Below are 20866 nucleotides of genomic sequence, written 5' to 3'. Positions count from 1 at the left end.
ATAGAGCTATATCTGATGTTCCTGTGGAATAAGGAAAAATCCAAGGTAACCAAGAAGTATTTGCAGGAATAGGTGGCAGCTAGTATTAGAAGAGATGCAACACTTCCCGTTCTTTGATCATGGGTAAATTCAGGCCATCCACAGGAAAAAAAAACCCCAAATGCGATTTGTAAAGAGGTTTAGCAATGGTTCAGTGGCAACTAGCACTTGCTACTCTTGTGAAAAGATCCAGGTTCCATCACAGCACCCACGCTATCTGTAACTCCAGTTGCAGGGGATCTGATGTCCTCGTCTGACCTCTGGGGTTATGTAGTGCATATACATACATGTAAGCAAAAACATTCACACAAAAGATGCATAAACAATTACATAATACCATTCAAAAGTCAGGCATGGTGGCTCATGCCTATAATTCCAGCACTAAAGAGGCTGAGACAGGAGGACTGCCACAAGTTAAAGGTAAAACTGGGCTACATTGTGAGACCTTCCTTCAAAAACAACAACAAAAATCACGAAGAATACAAAGCAGAACAATATGCTGAAAGACACTGTAACTTATTTCATAGTTAACCGTGATTAACAAAAATGAAGAGGACATGAAAGGAACATAAGAATTAGAATAGTTTTAAGAAGTAATAAAATTCATGAGGTTGATATAAAAGAAAACTCGTCTCAGAAGAGGAAGCCAAACACAAAACAGAATGCCTTGAGTTAAATAAGAAAACGGATAAATCAAAAAAATATTAATCAAAATTGGGAAAAAAAATACACAACCAAAAATAATGGTTAACAGAAACCTGTAAGGAAAAAAATGAAAGCATCGGAGCTGACCGAATGCTATGCATCATGTAATTCAAGAGTTTCTGAAAACACACGGTCCATACAGGAAAAATACACTGAATATGTGCAAATATCAAGACCGTCACACACACACATGCAAACTCTAATAAATGAGTAGACCAGGAAGCAAGTGGGGGGGGCAGGCAGGGAGGGACAGACTGACAGGAGAGCACTAATGGTCTGGCTCTGGCTTCAGAATGACCATGAAGAAGAACGCTGCATACTAGAGTCATTAGCAATGAGCCTCATACCCTCTCCACTTCTTTAGTCTATGTTCAGTAAGTGGCTTTAAGGCTAAGATATATCTTCCTAACAAGATTTTAATCAGAAAAGAATGGAGGCAATGATTTGATTTCTTTTGTTGTATCTATCCGTTTCCTTTGAGTTCCGCCATGAGCCCGTTCCTGAGATACAGAATCTCTGTGTGCGTTTAAATTGGAGTATCTTGACTCAAGGAATAAAAACAGTCATCATAAAGCTATGGCAAGTTCACCAACCTAAGGCATTTTTGAGGGGTTCTGATGTTTCCTACTAAGATATGAACCACTTACCATACTTGTGGCTTCTTCTGCCACACCCTCCTAGGCTTGGCTTTAATATCCTAGCTACTATACTTTCATCTACCAAGCTTTTCAAGTGACTGCCGGGATTGACTTGCCACCTGCACCATTCTGGACCCCATGGATTCTATCCTAATGGAGGCGCCATCATCCTACCTGTGCAGCTTGCTCTTCCTGTTTCTGCCTGAGCTCAGTCTGCAAAGTACTAACGACTTCTTCCTTTTCTTGAAGCTGCTGCTTCATCAAGACAATCTCCTCCATCGCAGTCGATTTCTTATTCAACGGAAGGGGAAAAATATTTAGTTAAGCAATGGGATTGGCAACTTTTAGTTCTTTTGACTTTCTCATTTGCCTTGAATACCTACCCTATTTTTTTCTAATTTCCACTTTAATAATGCAAAAAGAATTTTACTTGCTAATTTATAAAGTATCATTGAATTGCCAAAACTTTTCAGAAGAAGACAGAAGCAATAGCAATACGCTTGTCAATTTCTTTGAAAGCTAACATAGCAAAGAGACAGACCAAATAGACAGTGAGCAGAAAAACATGGAAAACAGTAACAATATGTAAAATCTATCCTAAAAACCTTGCACTAAACAAGTTAAGGGCAAACAATAAAAATTGGGATTTTCTTGGCATTAGAGACTATAAAATAATAATGATAAAAAAAAAGACAGCAATAGAGCTACATCTGATGTTCCTGTGGAATAGGGAAAAATCCAAGGTAACCAAGAAGAATTTGTAGGAATAGGTGGCAACTAGTATTAGAAGAGATGCAACACTTCCCGGTCTTTGATCATGGCTAAATGCAGGCCATCCACAGGAAAAAAAAACCCAAATGCGATCTGTATAGAGGTTTAGCAATGGTTCAGTGGCAACTAGCACTTGCTACTCTTGTGAAAAGATCCAGGTTCCATCACAGCACCCACGCTATCTGTAACTCCAGTTGCAAGGGATCTGATGTCCTCGTCTGAACTCTGGGGTTATGTAGTGCATATACATACATGTAAGCAAAAACATTCACACAAAAGATGCATGAACAATTACATAATACCATTCAAAAGTCAGGCATGGTGGCTCATGCCTATAATTCCAGCACTCAAGAGGCTGAGACAGGAGGACTGCCACAAGTTCAAGGTAAAACTGGGCTACATTGTGAGACCTTCCTTCAAAAACAACAACAAAAATCACGAAGAATACAAAGCAGAACAATATGCTGAAAGACACTGTAACTTATTTCATAGTTAACCGTGATTAACAAAAATGAAGAGGACATGAAAGGAACATAAGAATTAGAATAGTTTTAAGAAGTAATAAAATTCATGAGGTTGATATAAAAGAAAACTCGTCTCAGAAGAGGAAGCCAAACACAAAACAGAATGCCTTGAGTTAAATAAGAAAAATAATAAATCAAAAAAATATTAATCAAAATTGGGAAAAAAAATACACAACCAAAAATAAAGGTCAAGAGAAACTTGCAAGGAAAAAAATGAAAGCATCGGAGCTGACCGAATGCTATGCATCATGTAATTCAAGAGTTTCTGAAAACACACGGTCCATACAGGAAAAATACACTGAATATGTGCAAATATCAAGACCGTCACACACACACATGCAAACTCTAATAAATGAGTAGACCAGGAAGCAAGTGGGGGGGGCAGGCAGGGAGGGACAGACTGACAGGAGAGCACTAATGGTCTGGCTCTGGCTTCAGAATGACCATGAAGAAGAACGCTGCATACTAGAGTCATTAGCAATGAGCCTCATACCCTCTCCACTTCTTTAGTCTATGTTCAGTAAGTGGCTTTAAGGCTAAGATATATCTTCCTAACAAGATTTTAATCAGAAAAGAATGGAGGCAATGATTTGATTTCTTTTGTTGTATCTATCCGTTTCCTTTGAGTTCCGCCATGAGCCCGTTCCTGAGATACAGAATCTCTGTGTGCGTTTAAATTGGAGTATCTTGACTCAAGGAATAAAAACAGTCATCATAAAGCTATGGCAAGTTCACCAACCTAAGGCATTTTTGAGGGGTTCTGATGTTTCCTACTAAGATATGAACCACTTACCATACTTGTGGCTTCTTCTGCCACACCCTCCTAGGCTTGGCTTTAATATCCTAGCTACTATACTTTCATCTACCAAGCTTTTCAAGTGACTGCCGGGATTGACTTGCCACCTGCACCATTCTGGACCCCATGGATTCTATCCTAATGGAGGCGCCATCATCCTACCTGTGCAGCTTGCTCTTCCTGTTTCTGCCTGAGCTCAGTCTGCAAAGTACTAACGACTTCTTCCTTTTCTTGAAGCTGCTGCTTCATCAAGACAATCTCCTCCATCGCAGTCGATTTCTTATTCAACGGAAGGGGAAAAATATTTAGTTAAGCAATGGGATTGGCAACTTTTAGTTCTTTTGACTTTCTCATTTGCCTTGAATACCTACCCTATTTTTTTCTAATTTCCACTTTAATAATGCAAAAAGAATTTTACTTGCTAATTTATAAAGTATCATGGAATTGCCAAAACTTTTCAGAAGAAGACAGAAGCAATAGCAATACGCTTTTCAATTTCTTTGAAAGCTAACATAGCAAAGAGACAGACCAAATAGACAGTGAGCAGAAAAACATGGAAAACAGTAACAATATGTAAAATCTATCCTAAAAACCTTGCACTAAACAAGTTAAGGGCAAACAATAAAAATTGGGATTTTCTTGGCATTAGAGACTATAAAATAATAATGATAAAAAAAAGACAGCAATAGAGCTACATCTGATGTTCCTGTGGAATAGGGAAAAATCCAAGGTAACCAAGAAGAATTTGTAGGAATAGGTGGCAGCTAGTATTAGAAGAGATGCAACACTTCCCGGTCTTTGATCATGGCTAAATGCAGGCCATCCACAGGAAAAAAAAACCCAAATGCGATCTGTATAGAGGTTTAGCAATGGTTCAGTGGCAACTAGCACTTGCTACTCTTGTGAAAAGATCCAGGTTCCATCACAGCACCCACGCTATCTGTAACTCCAGTTGCAAGGGATCTGATGTCCTCGTCTGAACTCTGGGGTTATGTAGTGCATATACATACATGTAAGCAAAAACATTCACACAAAAGATGCATGAACAATTACATAATACCATTCAAAAGTCAGGCATGGTGGCTCATGCCTATAATTCCAGCACTCAAGAGGCTGAGACAGGAGGACTGCCACAAGTTCAAGGTAAAACTGGCTACATTGTGAGACCTTCCTTCAAAAACAACAACAAAAATCACGAGGAATAAGGAGCAGAAAAATATGCTGAAAAACACTGTAACTTATTTCATCGTTAAACATGTTTAAGAAAAATGAAGAGGACATGAAGGAACGATAGAGTTAGAAAAGTTTGGAAAATTAATAAAATTCATGAAGTTGATGAAAAAGAAAACTCGTTTCAGAAGAAAAAGCCCAACACAAAACAGAATGCCTTGAGTTAAATAAGAAAAATAATAAATCAAAAAAATATTAATCAAAATTGGGAAAAAAAATACACAACCAAAAATAAAGGTCAAGAGAAACTTGCAAGGAAAAAAATGAAAGCATCGGAGCTGACCGAATGCTATGCATCATGTAATTCAAGAGTTTCTGAAAACACACGGTCCATACAGGAAAAATACACTGAATATGTGCAAATATCAAGACCGTCACACACACACATGCAAACTCTAATAAATGAGTAGACCAGGAAGCAAGTGGGGGGGGCAGGCAGGGAGGGACAGACTGACAGGAGAGCACTAATGGTCTGGCTCTGGCTTCAGAATGACCATGAAGAAGAACGCTGCATACTAGAGTCATTAGCAATGAGCCTCATACCCTCTCCACTTCTTTAGTCTATGTTCAGTAAGTGGCTTTAAGGCTAAGATATATCTTCCTAACAAGATTTTAATCAGAAAAGAATGGAGGCAATGATTTGATTTCTTTTGTTGTATCTATCCGTTTCCTTTGAGTTCCGCCATGAGCCCGTTCCTGAGATACAGAATCTCTGTGTGCGTTTAAATTGGAGTATCTTGACTCAAGGAATAAAAACAGTCATCATAAAGCTATGGCAAGTTCACCAACCTAAGGCATTTTTGAGGGGTTCTGATGTTTCCTACTAAGATATGAACCACTTACCATACTTGTGGCTTCTTCTGCCACACCCTCCTAGGCTTGGCTTTAATATCCTAGCTACTATACTTTCATCTACCAAGCTTTTCAAGTGACTGCCGGGATTGACTTGCCACCTGCACCATTCTGGACCCCATGGATTCTATCCTAATGGAGGCGCCATCATCCTACCTGTGCAGCTTGCTCTTCCTGTTTCTGCCTGAGCTCAGTCTGCAAAGTACTAACGACTTCTTCCTTTTCTTGAAGCTGCTGCTTCATCAAGACAATCTCCTCCATCGCAGTCGATTTCTTATTCAACGGAAGGGGAAAATATTTAGTTAAGCAATGGGATTGGCAACTTTTAGTTCTTTTGACTTTCTCATTTGCCTTGAATACCTACCCTATTTTTTTCTAATTTCCACTTTAATAATGCAAAAAGAATTTTACTTGCTAATTTATAAAGTATCATGGAATTGCCAAAACTTTTCAGAAGAAGACAGAAGCAATAGCAATACGCTTTTCAATTTCTTTGAAAGCTAACATAGCAAAGAGACAGACCAAATAGACAGTGAGCAGAAAAACATGGAAAACAGTAACAATATGTAAAATCTATCCTAAAAACCTTGCACTAAACAAGTTAAGGGCAAACAATAAAAATTGGGATTTTCTTGGCATTAGAGACTATAAAATAATAATGATAAAAAAAAAGACAGCAATAGAGCTACATCTGATGTTCCTGTGGAATAGGGAAAAATCCAAGGTAACCAAGAAGAATTTGTAGGAATAGGTGGCAGCTAGTATTAGAAGAGATGCAACACTTCCCGGTCTTTGATCATGGCTAAATGCAGGCCATCCACAGGAAAAAAAAACCCAAATGCGATCTGTATAGAGGTTTAGCAATGGTTCAGTGGCAACTAGCACTTGCTACTCTTGTGAAAAGATCCAGGTTCCATCACAGCACCCACGCTATCTGTAACTCCAGTTGCAAGGGATCTGATGTCCTCGTCTGAACTCTGGGGTTATGTAGTGCATATACATACATGTAAGCAAAAACATTCACACAAAAGATGCATGAACAATTACATAATACCATTCAAAAGTCAGGCATGGTGGCTCATGCCTATAATTCCAGCACTCAAGAGGCTGAGACAGGAGGACTGCCACAAGTTCAAGGTAAAACTGGCTACATTGTGAGACCTTCCTTCAAAAACAACAACAAAAATCACGAGGAATAAGGAGCAGAAAAATATGCTGAAAAACACTGTAACTTATTTCATCGTTAAACATGTTTAAGAAAAATGAAGAGGACATGAAGGAACGATAGAGTTAGAAAAGTTTGGAAAATTAATAAAATTCATGAAGTTGATGAAAAAGAAAACTCGTTTCAGAAGAAAAAGCCCAACACAAAACAGAATGCCTTGAGTTAAATAAGAAAAATAATAAATCAAAAAAATATTAATCAAAATTGGGAAAAAAAATACACAACCAAAAATAAAGGTCAAGAGAAACTTGCAAGGAAAAAAATGAAAGCATCGGAGCTGACCGAATGCTATGCATCATGTAATTCAAGAGTTTCTGAAAACACACGGTCCATACAGGAAAAATACACTGAATATGTGCAAATATCAAGACCGTCACACACACACATGCAAACTCTAATAAATGAGTAGACCAGGAAGCAAGTGGGGGGGGGCAGGCAGGGAGGGACAGACTGACAGGAGAGCACTAATGGTCTGGCTCTGGCTTCAGAATGACCATGAAGAAGAACGCTGCATACTAGAGTCATTAGCAATGAGCCTCATACCCTCTCCACTTCTTTAGTCTATGTTCAGTAAGTGGCTTTAAGGCTAAGATATATCTTCCTAACAAGATTTTAATCAGAAAAGAATGGAGGCAATGATTTGATTTCTTTTGTTGTATCTATCCGTTTCCTTTGAGTTCCGCCATGAGCCCGTTCCTGAGATACAGAATCTCTGTGTGCGTTTAAATTGGAGTATCTTGACTCAAGGAATAAAAACAGTCATCATAAAGCTATGGCAAGTTCACCAACCTAAGGCATTTTTGAGGGGTTCTGATGTTTCCTACTAAGATATGAACCACTTACCATACTTGTGGCTTCTTCTGCCACACCCTCCTAGGCTTGGCTTTAATATCCTAGCTACTATACTTTCATCTACCAAGCTTTTCAAGTGACTGCCGGGATTGACTTGCCACCTGCACCATTCTGGACCCCATGGATTCTATCCTAATGGAGGCGCCATCATCCTACCTGTGCAGCTTGCTCTTCCTGTTTCTGCCTGAGCTCAGTCTGCAAAGTACTAACGACTTCTTCCTTTTCTTGAAGCTGCTGCTTCATCAAGACAATCTCCTCCATCGCAGTCGATTTCTTATTCAACGGAAGGGGAAAATATTTAGTTAAGCAATGGGATTGGCAACTTTTAGTTCTTTTGACTTTCTCATTTGCCTTGAATACCTACCCTATTTTTTTCTAATTTCCACTTTAATAATGCAAAAAGAATTTTACTTGCTAATTTATAAAGTATCATTGAATTGCCAAAACTTTTCAGAAGAAGACAGAAGCAATAGCAATACGCTTTTCAATTTCTTTGAAAGCTAACATAGCAAAGAGACAGACCAAATAGACAGTGAGCAGAAAAACATGGAAAACAGTAACAATATGTAAAATCTATCCTAAAAACCTTGCACTAAACAAGTTAAGGGCAAACAATAAAAATTGGGATTTTCTTGGCATTAGAGACTATAAAATAATAATGATAAAAAAAAAGACAGCAATAGAGCTACATCTGATGTTCCTGTGGAATAGGGAAAAATCCAAGGTAACCAAGAAGAATTTGTAGGAATAGGTGGCAGCTAGTATTAGAAGAGATGCAACACTTCCCGGTCTTTGATCATGGCTAAATGCAGGCCATCCACAGGAAAAAAAAACCCAAATGCGATCTGTATAGAGGTTTAGCAATGGTTCAGTGGCAACTAGCACTTGCTACTCTTGTGAAAAGATCCAGGTTCCATCACAGCACCCACGCTATCTGTAACTCCAGTTGCAGGGGATCTGATGTCCTCGTCTGACCTCTGGGGTTATGTAGTGCATATACATACATGTAAGCAAAAACATTCACACAAAAGATGCATGAACAATTACATAATACCATTCAAAAGTCAGGCATGGTGGCTCATGCCTATAATTCCAGCACTCAAGAGGCTGAGACAGGAGGACTGCCACAAGTTCAAGGTAAAACTGGGCTACATTGTGAGACCTTCCTTCAAAAACAACAACAAAAATCACGAGGAATAAGGAGCAGAAAAATATGCTGAAAAACACTGTAACTTATTTCATCGTTAAACATGTTTAAGAAAAATGAAGAGGACATGAAGGAACGATAGAGTTAGAAAAGTTTGGAAAATTAATAAAATTCATGAAGTTGATGAAAAAGAAAACTCGTTTCAGAAGAAAAAGCCCAACACAAAACAGAATGCCTTGAGTTAAATAAGAAAAATAATAAATCAAAAAAATATTAATCAAAATTGGGAAAAAAAATACACAACCAAAAATAAAGGTCAAGAGAAACTTGCAAGGAAAAAAATGAAAGCATCGGAGCTGACCGAATGCTATGCATCATGTAATTCAAGAGTTTCTGAAAACACACGGTCCATACAGGAAAAATACACTGAATATGTGCAAATATCAAGACCGTCACACACACACATGCAAACTCTAATAAATGAGTAGACCAGGAAGCAAGTGGGGGGGGGGGCAGGCAGGGAGGGACAGACTGACAGGAGAGCACTAATGGTCTGGCTCTGGCTTCAGAATGACCATGAAGAAGAACGCTGCATACTAGAGTCATTAGCAATGAGCCTCATACCCTCTCCACTTCTTTAGTCTATGTTCAGTAAGTGGCTTTAAGGCTAAGATATATCTTCCTAACAAGATTTTAATCAGAAAAGAATGGAGGCAATGATTTGATTTCTTTTGTTGTATCTATCCGTTTCCTTTGAGTTCCGCCATGAGCCCGTTCCTGAGATACAGAATCTCTGTGTGCGTTTAAATTGGAGTATCTTGACTCAAGGAATAAAAACAGTCATCATAAAGCTATGGCAAGTTCACCAACCTAAGGCATTTTTGAGGGGTTCTGATGTTTCCTACTAAGATATGAACCACTTACCATACTTGTGGCTTCTTCTGCCACACCCTCCTAGGCTTGGCTTTAATATCCTAGCTACTATACTTTCATCTACCAAGCTTTTCAAGTGACTGCCGGGATTGACTTGCCACCTGCACCATTCTGGACCCCATGGATTCTATCCTAATGGAGGCGCCATCATCCTACCTGTGCAGCTTGCTCTTCCTGTTTCTGCCTGAGCTCAGTCTGCAAAGTACTAACGACTTCTTCCTTTTCTTGAAGCTGCTGCTTCATCAAGACAATCTCCTCCATCGCAGTCGATTTCTTATTCAACGGAAGGGGAAAATATTTAGTTAAGCAATGGGATTGGCAACTTTTAGTTCTTTTGACTTTCTCATTTGCCTTGAATACCTACCCTATTTTTTTCTAATTTCCACTTTAATAATGCAAAAAGAATTTTACTTGCTAATTTATAAAGTATCATTGAATTGCCAAAACTTTTCAGAAGAAGACAGAAGCAATAGCAATACGCTTTTCAATTTCTTTGAAAGCTAACATAGCAAAGAGACAGACCAAATAGACAGTGAGCAGAAAAACATGGAAAACAGTAACAATATGTAAAATCTATCCTAAAAACCTTGCACTAAACAAGTTAAGGGCAAACAATAAAAATTGGGATTTTCTTGGCATTAGAGACTATAAAATAATAATGATAAAAAAAAAGACAGCAATAGAGCTACATCTGATGTTCCTGTGGAATAGGGAAAAATCCAAGGTAACCAAGAAGAATTTGTAGGAATAGGTGGCAGCTAGTATTAGAAGAGATGCAACACTTCCCGGTCTTTGATCATGGCTAAATGCAGGCCATCCACAGGAAAAAAAAACCCAAATGCGATCTGTATAGAGGTTTAGCAATGGTTCAGTGGCAACTAGCACTTGCTACTCTTGTGAAAAGATCCAGGTTCCATCACAGCACCCACGCTATCTGTAACTCCAGTTGCAGGGGATCTGATGTCCTCGTCTGACCTCTGGGGTTATGTAGTGCATATACATACATGTAAGCAAAAACATTCACACAAAAGATGCATGAACAATTACATAATACCATTCAAAAGTCAGGCATGGTGGCTCATGCCTATAATTCCAGCACTAAAGAGGCTGAGACAGGAGGACTGCCACAAGTTCAAGGTAAAACTGGGCTACATTGTGAGACCTTCCTTCAAAAACAACAACAAAAATCACGAGGAATAAGGAGCAGAAAAATATGCTGAAAAACACTGTAACTTATTTCATCGTTAAACATGTTTAAGAAAAATGAAGAGGACATGAAGGAACGATAGAGTTAGAAAAGTTTGGAAAATTAATAAAATTCATGAAGTTGATGAAAAAGAAAACTCGTTTCAGAAGAAAAAGCCCAACACAAAACAGAATGCCTTGAGTTAAATAAGAAAAATAATAAATCAAAAAAATATTAATCAAAATTGGGAAAAAAAATACACAACCAAAAATAAAGGTCAAGAGAAACTTGCAAGGAAAAAAATGAAAGCATCGGAGCTGACCGAATGCTATGCATCATGTAATTCAAGAGTTTCTGAAAACACACGGTCCATACAGGAAAAATACACTGAATATGTGCAAATATCAAGACCGTCACACACACACATGCAAACTCTAATAAATGAGTAGACCAGGAAGCAAGTGGGGGGGGCAGGCAGGGAGGGACAGACTGACAGGAGAGCACTAATGGTCTGGCTCTGGCTTCAGAATGACCATGAAGAAGAACGCTGCATACTAGAGTCATTAGCAATGAGCCTCATACCCTCTCCACTTCTTTAGTCTATGTTCAGTAAGTGGCTTTAAGGCTAAGATATATCTTCCTAACAAGATTTTAATCAGAAAAGAATGGAGGCAATGATTTGATTTCTTTTGTTGTATCTATCCGTTTCCTTTGAGTTCCGCCATGAGCCCGTTCCTGAGATACAGAATCTCTGTGTGCGTTTAAATTGGAGTATCTTGACTCAAGGAATAAAAACAGTCATCATAAAGCTATGGCAAGTTCACCAACCTAAAAGGCATTTTTGAGGGGTTCTGATGTTTCCTACTAAGATATGAACCACTTACCATACTTGTGGCTTCTTCTGCCACACCCTCCTAGGCTTGGCTTTAATATCCTAGCTACTATACTTTCATCTACCAAGCTTTTCAAGTGACTGCCGGGATTGACTTGCCACCTGCACCATTCTGGACCCCATGGATTCTATCCTAATGGAGGCGCCATCATCCTACCTGTGCAGCTTGCTCTTCCTGTTTCTGCCTGAGCTCAGTCTGCAAAGTACTAACGACTTCTTCCTTTTCTTGAAGCTGCTGCTTCATCAAGACAATCTCCTCCATCGCAGTCGATTTCTTATTCAACGGAAGGGGAAAATATTTAGTTAAGCAATGGGATTGGCAACTTTTAGTTCTTTTGACTTTCTCATTTGCCTTGAATACCTACCCTATTTTTTTCTAATTTCCACTTTAATAATGCAAAAAGAATTTTACTTGCTAATTTATAAAGTATCATTGAATTGCCAAAACTTTTCAGAAGAAGACAGAAGCAACAGCAATACGCTTTTCAATTTCTTTGAAAGCTAACATAGCAAAGAGACAGACCAAATAGACAGTGAGCAGAAAAACATGGAAAACAGTAACAATATGTAAAAACTATCCTAAAAACCTTGCACTAAACAAGTTAAGGGCAAACAATAAAAATTGGGATTTTCTTGGCATTAGAGACTATAAAATAATAATGATAAAAAAAAAGACAGCAATAGAGCTACATCTGATGTTCCTGTGGAATAGGGAAAAATCCAAGGTAACCAAGAAGAATTTGTAGGAATAGGTGGCAGCTAGTATTAGAAGAGATGCAACACTTCCCGGTCTTTGATCATGGCTAAATGCAGGCCATCCACAGGAAAAAAAAACCCAAATGCGATCTGTATAGAGGTTTAGCAATGGTTCAGTGGCAACTAGCACTTGCTACTCTTGTGAAAAGATCCAGGTTCCATCACAGCACCCACGCTATCTGTAACTCCAGTTGCAGGGGATCTGATGTCCTCGTCTGACCTCTGGGGTTATGTAGTGCATATACATACATGTAAGCAAAAACATTCACACAAAAGATGCATGAACAATTACATAATACCATTCAAAAGTCAGGCATGGTGGCTCATGCCTATAATTCCAGCACTCAAGAGGCTGAGACAGGAGGACTGCCACAAGTTCAAGGTAAAACTGGGCTACATTGTGAGACCTTCCTTCAAAAACAACAACAAAAATCACGAGGAATAAGGAGCAGAAAAATATGCTGAAAAACACTGTAACTTATTTCATCGTTAAACATGTTTAAGAAAAATGAAGAGGACATGAAGGAACGATAGAGTTAGAAAAGTTTGGAAAATTAATAAAATTCATGAAGTTGATGAAAAAGAAAACTCGTTTCAGAAGAAAAAGCCCAACACAAAACAGAATGCCTTGAGTTAAATAAGAAAAATAATAAATCAAAAAAATATTAATCAAAATTGGGAAAAAAAATACACAACCAAAAATAAAGGTCAAGAGAAACTTGCAAGGAAAAAAATGAAAGCATCGGAGCTGACCGAATGCTATGCATCATGTAATTCAAGAGTTTCTGAAAACACACGGTCCATACAGGAAAAATACACTGAATATGTGCAAATATCAAGACCGTCACACACACACATGCAAACTCTAATAAATGAGTAGACCAGGAAGCAAGTGGGGGGGGGCAGGCAGGGAGGGACAGACTGACAGGAGAGCACTAATGGTCTGGCTCTGGCTTCAGAATGACCATGAAGAAGAACGCTGCATACTAGAGTCATTAGCAATGAGCCTCATACCCTCTCCACTTCTTTAGTCTATGTTCAGTAAGTGGCTTTAAGGCTAAGATATATCTTCCTAACAAGATTTTAATCAGAAAAGAATGGAGGCAATGATTTGATTTCTTTTGTTGTATCTATCCGTTTCCTTTGAGTTCCGCCATGAGCCCGTTCCTGAGATACAGAATCTCTGTGTGCGTTTAAATTGGAGTATCTTGACTCAAGGAATAAAAACAGTCATCATAAAGCTATGGCAAGTTCACCAACCTAAAAGGCATTTTTGAGGGGTTCTGATGTTTCCTACTAAGATATGAACCACTTACCATACTTGTGGCTTCTTCTGCCACACCCTCCTAGGCTTGGCTTTAATATCCTAGCTACTATACTTTCATCTACCAAGCTTTTCAAGTGACTGCCGGGATTGACTTGCCACCTGCACCATTCTGGACCCCATGGATTCTATCCTAATGGAGGCGCCATCATCCTACCTGTGCAGCTTGCTCTTCCTGTTTCTGCCTGAGCTCAGTCTGCAAAGTACTAACGACTTCTTCCTTTTCTTGAAGCTGCTGCTTCATCAAGACAATCTCCTCCATCGCAGTCGATTTCTTATTCAACGGAAGGGGAAAATATTTAGTTAAGCAATGGGATTGGCAACTTTTAGTTCTTTTGACTTTCTCATTTGCCTTGAATACCTACCCTATTTTTTTCTAATTTCCACTTTAATAATGCAAAAAGAATTTTACTTGCTAATTTATAAAGTATCATTGAATTGCCAAAACTTTTCAGAAGAAGACAGAAGCAATAGCAATACGCTTTTCAATTTCTTTGAAAGCTAACATAGCAAAGAGACAGACCAAATAGACAGTGAGCAGAAAAACATGGAAAACAGTAACAATATGTAAAAACTATCCTAAAAACCTTGCACTAAACAAGTTAAGGGCAAACAATAAAAATTGGGATTTTCTTGGCATTAGAGACTATAAAATAATAATGATAAAAAAAAAGACAGCAATAGAGCTACATCTGATGTTCCTGTGGAATAGGGAAAAATCCAAGGTAACCAAGAAGAATTTGTAGGAATAGGTGGCAGCTAGTATTAGAAGAGATGCAACACTTCCCGGTCTTAGATCATGGCTAAATGCAGGCCATCCACAGGAAAAAAAAAACCCAAATGCGATCTGTATAGAGGTTTAGCAATGGTTCAGTGGCAACTAGCACTTGCTACTCTTGTGAAAAGATCCAGGTTCCATCACAGCACCCACGCTATCTGTAACTCCAGTTGCAGGGGATCTGATGTCCTCGTCTGACCTCTGGGGTTATGTAGTGCATATACATACATGTAAACAAAAACATTCACACAAAAGATGCATGAACAATTACATAATACCATTCAAAAGTCAGGCATGGTGGCTCATGCCTATAATTCCAGCACTCAAGAGGCTGAGACAGGAGGACTGCCACAAGTTCAAGGTAAAACTGGGCTACATTGTGAGACCTTCCTTCAAAAACAACAACAAAAATCACGAGGAATAAGGAGCAGAAAAATATGCTGAAAAACACTGTAACTTATTTCATCGTTAAACATGTTTAAGAAAAATGAAGAGGACATGAAGGAACGATAGAGTTAGAAAAGTTTGGAAAATTAATAAAATTCATGAAGTTGATGAAAAAGAAAACTCGTTTCAGAAGAAAAAGCCCAACACAAAACAGAATGCCTTGAGTTAAATAAGAAAAATAATAAATCAAAAAAATATTAATCAAAATTGGGAAAAAAAATACACAACCAAAAATAAAGGTCAAGAGAAACTTGCAAGGAAAAAAATGAAAGCATCGGAGCTGACCGAATGCTATGCATCATGTAATTCAAGAGTTTCTGAAAACACACGGTCCATACAGGAAAAATACACTGAATATGTGCAAATATCAAGACCGTCACACACACACATGCAAACTCTAATAAATGAGTAGACCAGGAAGCAAGTGGGGGGGCAGGCAGGGAGGGACAGACTGACAGGAGAGCACTAATGGTCTGGCTCTGGCTTCAGAATGACCATGAAGAAGAACGCTGCATACTAGAGTCATTAGCAATGAGCCTCATACCCTCTCCACTTCTTTAGTCTATGTTCAGTAAGTGGCTTTAAGGCTAAGATATATCTTCCTAACAAGATTTTAATCAGAAAAGAATGGAGGCAATGATTTGATTTCTTTTGTTGTATCTATCCGTTTCCTTTGAGTTCCGCCATGAGCCCGTTCCTGAGATACAGAATCTCTGTGTGCGTTTAAATTGGAGTATCTTGACTCAAGGAATAAAAACAGTCATCATAAAGCTATGGCAAGTTCACCAACCTAAAAGGCATTTTTGAGGGGTTCTGATGTTTCCTACTAAGATATGAACCACTTACCATACTTGTGGCTTCTTCTGCCACACCCTCCTAGGCTTGGCTTTAATATCCTAGCTACTATACTTTCATCTACCAAGCTTTTCAAGTGACTGCCGGGATTGACTTGCCACCTGCACCATTCTGGACCCCATGGATTCTATCCTAATGGAGGCGCCATCATCCTACCTGTGCAGCTTGCTCTTCCTGTTTCTGCCTGAGCTCAGTCTGCAAAGTACTAACGACTTCTTCCTTTTCTTGAAGCTGCTGCTTCATCAAGACAATCTCCTCCATAGCAGTCGATTTCTTATTCAAAGGAAGGGGAAAATATTTAGTTAAGCAATGGGATTGGCAACTTTTAGTTCTTTTGACTTTCTCATTTGCCTTGAATACCTACCCTATTTTCTTCTAATTTCCACTTTAATAATGCAAAAAGAATTTTACTTGCTAATTTATAAAGTATCATTGAATTGCCAAAACTTTTCAGAAGAAGACAGAAGCAACAGCAATACGCTTTTCAATTTCTTTGAAAGCTAACATAGCAAAGAGACAGACCAAATAGACAGTGAGCAGAAAAACATGGAAAACAGTAACAATATGTAAAAACTATCCTAAAAACCTTGCACTAAACAAGTTAAGGGCAAACAATAAAAATTGGGATTTTCTTGGCATTAGAGACTATAAAATAATAATGATAAAAAAAAAAGACAGCAATAGAGCTACATCTGATGTTCCTGTGGAATAGGGAAAAATCCAAGGTAACCAAGAAGAATTTGTAGGAATAGGTGGCAGCTAGTATTAGAAGAGATGCAACACTTCCCGGTCTTTGATCATGGCTAAATGCAGGCCATCCACAGGAAAAAAAAACCCAAATGCGATCTGTATAGAGGTTTAGCAATGGTTCAGTGGCAACTAGCACTTGCTACTCTTGTGAAAAGATCCAGGTTCCATCACAGCACCCACGCTATCTGTAACTCCAGTTGCAGGGGATCTGATGTCCTCGTCTGACCTCTGGGGTTATGTAGTGCATATACATACATGTAAGCAAAAACATTCACACAAAAGATGCATGAACAATTACATAATACCATTCAAAAGTCAGGCATGGTGGCTCATGCCTATAATTCCAGCACTCAAGAGGCTGAGACAGGAGGACTGCCACAAGTTCAAGGTAAAACTGGGCTACATTGTGAGACCTTCCTTCAAAAACAACAACAAAAATCACGAGGAATAAGGAGCAGAAAAATATGCTGAAAAACACTGTAACTTATTTCATCGTTAAACATGTTTAAGAAAAATGAAGAGGACATGAAGGAACGATAGAGTTAGAAAAGTTTGGAAAATTAATAAAATTCATGAAGTTGATGAAAAAGAAAACTCGTTTCAGAAGAAAAAGCCCAACACAAAACAGAATGCCTTGAGTTAAATAAGAAAAATAATAAATCAAAAAAATATTAATCAAAATTGGGAAAAAAAATACACAACCAAAAATAAAGGTCAAGAGAAACTTGCAAGGAAAAAAATGAAAGCATCGGAGCTGACCGAATGCTATGCATCATGTAATTCAAGAGTTTCTGAAAACACACGGTCCATACAGGAAAAATACACTGAATATGTGCAAATATCAAGACCGTCACACACACACATGCAAACTCTAATAAATGAGTAGACCAGGAAGCAAGTGGGGGGGGGGCAGGCAGGGAGGGACAGACTGACAGGAGAGCACTAATGGTCTGGCTCTGGCTTCAGAATGACCATGAAGAAGAACGCTGCATACTAGAGTCATTAGCAATGAGCCTCATACCCTCTCCACTTCTTTAGTCTATGTTCAGTAAGTGGCTTTAAGGCTAAGATATATCTTCCTAACAAGATTTTAATCAGAAAAGAATGGAGGCAATGATTTGATTTCTTTTGTTGTATCTATCCGTTTCCTTTGAGTTCCGCCATGAGCCCGTTCCTGAGATACAGAATCTCTGTGTGCGTTTAAATTGGAGTATCTTGACTCAAGGAATAAAAACAGTCATCATAAAGCTATGGCAAGTTCACCAACCTAAGGCATTTTTGAGGGGTTCTGATGTTTCCTACTAAGATATGAACCACTTACCATACTTGTGGCTTCTTCTGCCACACCCTCCTAGGCTTGGCTTTAATATCCTAGCTACTATACTTTCATCTACCAAGCTTTTCAAGTGACTGCCGGGATTGACTTGCCACCTGCACCATTCTGGACCCCATGGATTCTATCCTAATGGAGGCGCCATCATCCTACCTGTGCAGCTTGCTCTTCCTGTTTCTGCCTGAGCTCAGTCTGCAAAGTACTAACGACTTCTTCCTTTTCTTGAAGCTGCTGCTTCATCAGGACAATCTCCTCCATCGCAGTCGATTTCTTATTCAAAGGAAGGGGAAAATATTTAGTTAAGCAATGGGATTGGCAACTTTTAGTTCTTTTGACTTTCTCATTTGCCTTGAATACCTACCCTATTTTCTTCTAATTTCCACTTTAATAATGCAAAAAGAATTTTACTTGCTAATTTATAAAGTATCATTGAATTGCCAAAACTTTTCAGAAGAAGACAGAAGCAACAGCAATACGCTTTTCAATTTCTTTGAAAGCTAACATAGCAAAGAGACAGACCAAATAGACAGTGAGCAGAAAAACATGGAAAACAGTAACAATATGTAAAATCTATCCTAAAAACCTTGCACTAAACAAGTTAAGGGCAAACAATAAAAATTGGGATTTTCTTGGCATTAGAGACTATAAAATAATAATGATAAAAAAAAAAAAGACAGCAATAGAGCTACATCTGATGTTCCTGTGGAATAGGGAAAAATCCAAGGTAACCAAGAAGAATTTGTAGGAATAGGTGGCAGCTAGTATTAGAAGAGATGCAACACTTCCCGGTCTTTGATCATGGCTAAATGCAGGCCATCCACAGGAAAAAAAAACCCAAATGCGATCTGTATAGAGGTTTAGCAATGGTTCAGTGGCAACTAGCACTTGCTACTCTTGTGAAAAGATCCAGGTTCCATCACAGCACCCACGCTATCTGTAACTCCAGTTGCAGGGGATCTGATGTCCTCGTCTGACCTCTGGGGTTATGTAGTGCATATACATACATGTAAGCAAAAACATTCACACAAAAGATGCATGAACAATTACATAATACCATTCAAAAGTCAGGCATGGTGGCTCATGCCTATAATTCCAGCACTCAAGAGGCTGAGACAGGAGGACTGCCACAAGTTCAAGGTAAAACTGGGCTACATTGTGAGACCTTCCTTCAAAAACAACAACAAAAATCACGAGGAATAAGGAGCAGAAAAATATGCTGAAAAACACTGTAACTTATTTCATCGTTAAACATGTTTAAGAAAAATGAAGAGGACATAAAGGAACGATAGAGTTAGAAAAGTTTGGAAAATTAATAAAATTCATGAAGTTGATGAAAAAGAAAACTCGTTTCAGAAGAAAAAGCCCAACACAAAACAGAATGCCTTGAGTTAAATAAGAAAAATAATAAATCAAAAAAATATTAATCAAAATTGGGAAAAAAAATACACAACCAAAAATAAAGGTCAAGAGAAACTTGCAAGGAAAAAAATGAAAGCATCGGAGCTGACCGAATGCTATGCATCATGTAATTCAAGAGTTTCTGAAAACACACGGTCCATACAGGAAAAATACACTGAATATGTGCAAATATCAAGACCGTCACACACACACATGCAAACTCTAATAAATGAGTAGACCAGGAAGCAAGTGGGGGGGGGCAGGCAGGGAGGGACAGACTGACAGGAGAGCACTAATGGTCTGGCTCTGGCTTCAGAATGACCATGAAGAAGAACGCTGCATACTAGAGTCATTAGCAATGAGCCTCATACCCTCTCCACTTCTTTAGTCTATGTTCAGTAAGTGGCTTTAAGGCTAAGATATATCTTCCTAACAAGATTTTAATCAGAAAAGAATGGAGGCAATGATTTGATTTCTTTTGTTGTATCTATCCGTTTCCTTTGAGTTCCGCCATGAGCCCGTTCCTGAGATACAGAATCTCTGTGTGCGTTTAAATTGGAGTATCTTGACTCAAGGAATAAAAACAGTCATCATAAAGCTATGGCAAGTTCACCAACCTAAGGCATTTTTGAGGGGTTCTGATGTTTCCTACTAAGATATGAACCACTTACCATACTTGTGGCTTCTTCTGCCACACTCTCCTAGGCTTGGCTTTAATATCCTAGCTACTATACTTTCATCTACCAAGCTTTTCAAGTGACTGCCGGGATTGACTTGCCACCTGCACCATTCTGGACCCCATGGATTCTATCCTAATGGAGGCGCCATCATCCTACCTGTGCAGCTTGCTCTTCCTGTTTCTGCCTGAGCTCAGTCTGCAAAGTACTAACGACTTCTTCCTTTTCTTGAAGCTGCTGCTTCATCAAGACAATCTCCTCCATCGCAGTCGATTTCTTATTCAACGGAAGGGGAAAATATTTAGTTAAGCAATGGGATTGGCAACTTTTAGTTCTTTTGACTTTCTCATTTGCCTTGAATACCTACCCTATTTTCTTCTAATTTCCACTTTAATAATGCAAAAAGAATTTTACTTGCTAATTTATAAAGTATCATTGAATTGCCAAAACTTTTCAGAAGAAGACAGAAGCAACAGCAATACGCTTTTCAATTTCTTTGAAAGCTAACATAGCAAAGAGACAGACCAAATAGACAGTGAGCAGAAAAACATGGAAAACAGTAACAATATGTAAAATCTATCCTAAAAACCTTGCACTAAACAAGTTAAGGGCAAACAATAAAAATTGGGATTTTCTTGGCATTAGAGACTATAAAATAATAATGATAAAAAAAAAAGACAGCAATAGAGCTACATCTGATGTTCCTGTGGAATAGGGAAAAATCCAAGGTAACCAAGAAGAATTTGTAGGAATAGGTG

The 20866-nt window shown here is 38.5% G+C and overlaps 1 protein-coding gene across 1 annotated transcript in view; it reads right to left on the bottom strand.

Moving 5' to 3' along the window:
• LOC142843613 (uncharacterized) overlaps nt 1-20380 on the bottom strand; it is a 51527-nt gene extending 31147 nt beyond the window's left edge. Inside the window, exons 1-10 of the mRNA XM_075961241.1 lie at nt 20268-20380; nt 18187-18303; nt 16107-16223; nt 14028-14144; nt 11948-12064; nt 9869-9985; nt 7789-7905; nt 5712-5828; nt 3636-3752; nt 1557-1673 (exon numbers count right to left, since the gene is read on the bottom strand). Coding sequence (XP_075817356.1) covers nt 1557-1673; nt 3636-3752; nt 5712-5828; nt 7789-7905; nt 9869-9985; nt 11948-12064; nt 14028-14144; nt 16107-16223; nt 18187-18303; nt 20268-20372 — 1158 coding nt within the window. The 5' untranslated portion in view covers nt 20373-20380. The remainder of the gene's footprint in view (nt 1-1556; nt 1674-3635; nt 3753-5711; nt 5829-7788; nt 7906-9868; nt 9986-11947; nt 12065-14027; nt 14145-16106; nt 16224-18186; nt 18304-20267) is intronic.
• Between the last annotated feature and the right edge of the window lie 486 nt (nt 20381-20866).

This window comes from Microtus pennsylvanicus, chromosome 2 (assembly GCF_037038515.1).
Source record: "Microtus pennsylvanicus isolate mMicPen1 chromosome 2, mMicPen1.hap1, whole genome shotgun sequence".
NCBI classification, from domain to species: Eukaryota; Metazoa; Chordata; class Mammalia; order Rodentia; family Cricetidae; genus Microtus; species Microtus pennsylvanicus.
The sequence above is the reverse complement of the archived record's forward strand: the minus strand, read 5'-3'. Positions and strand labels throughout refer to the sequence as shown.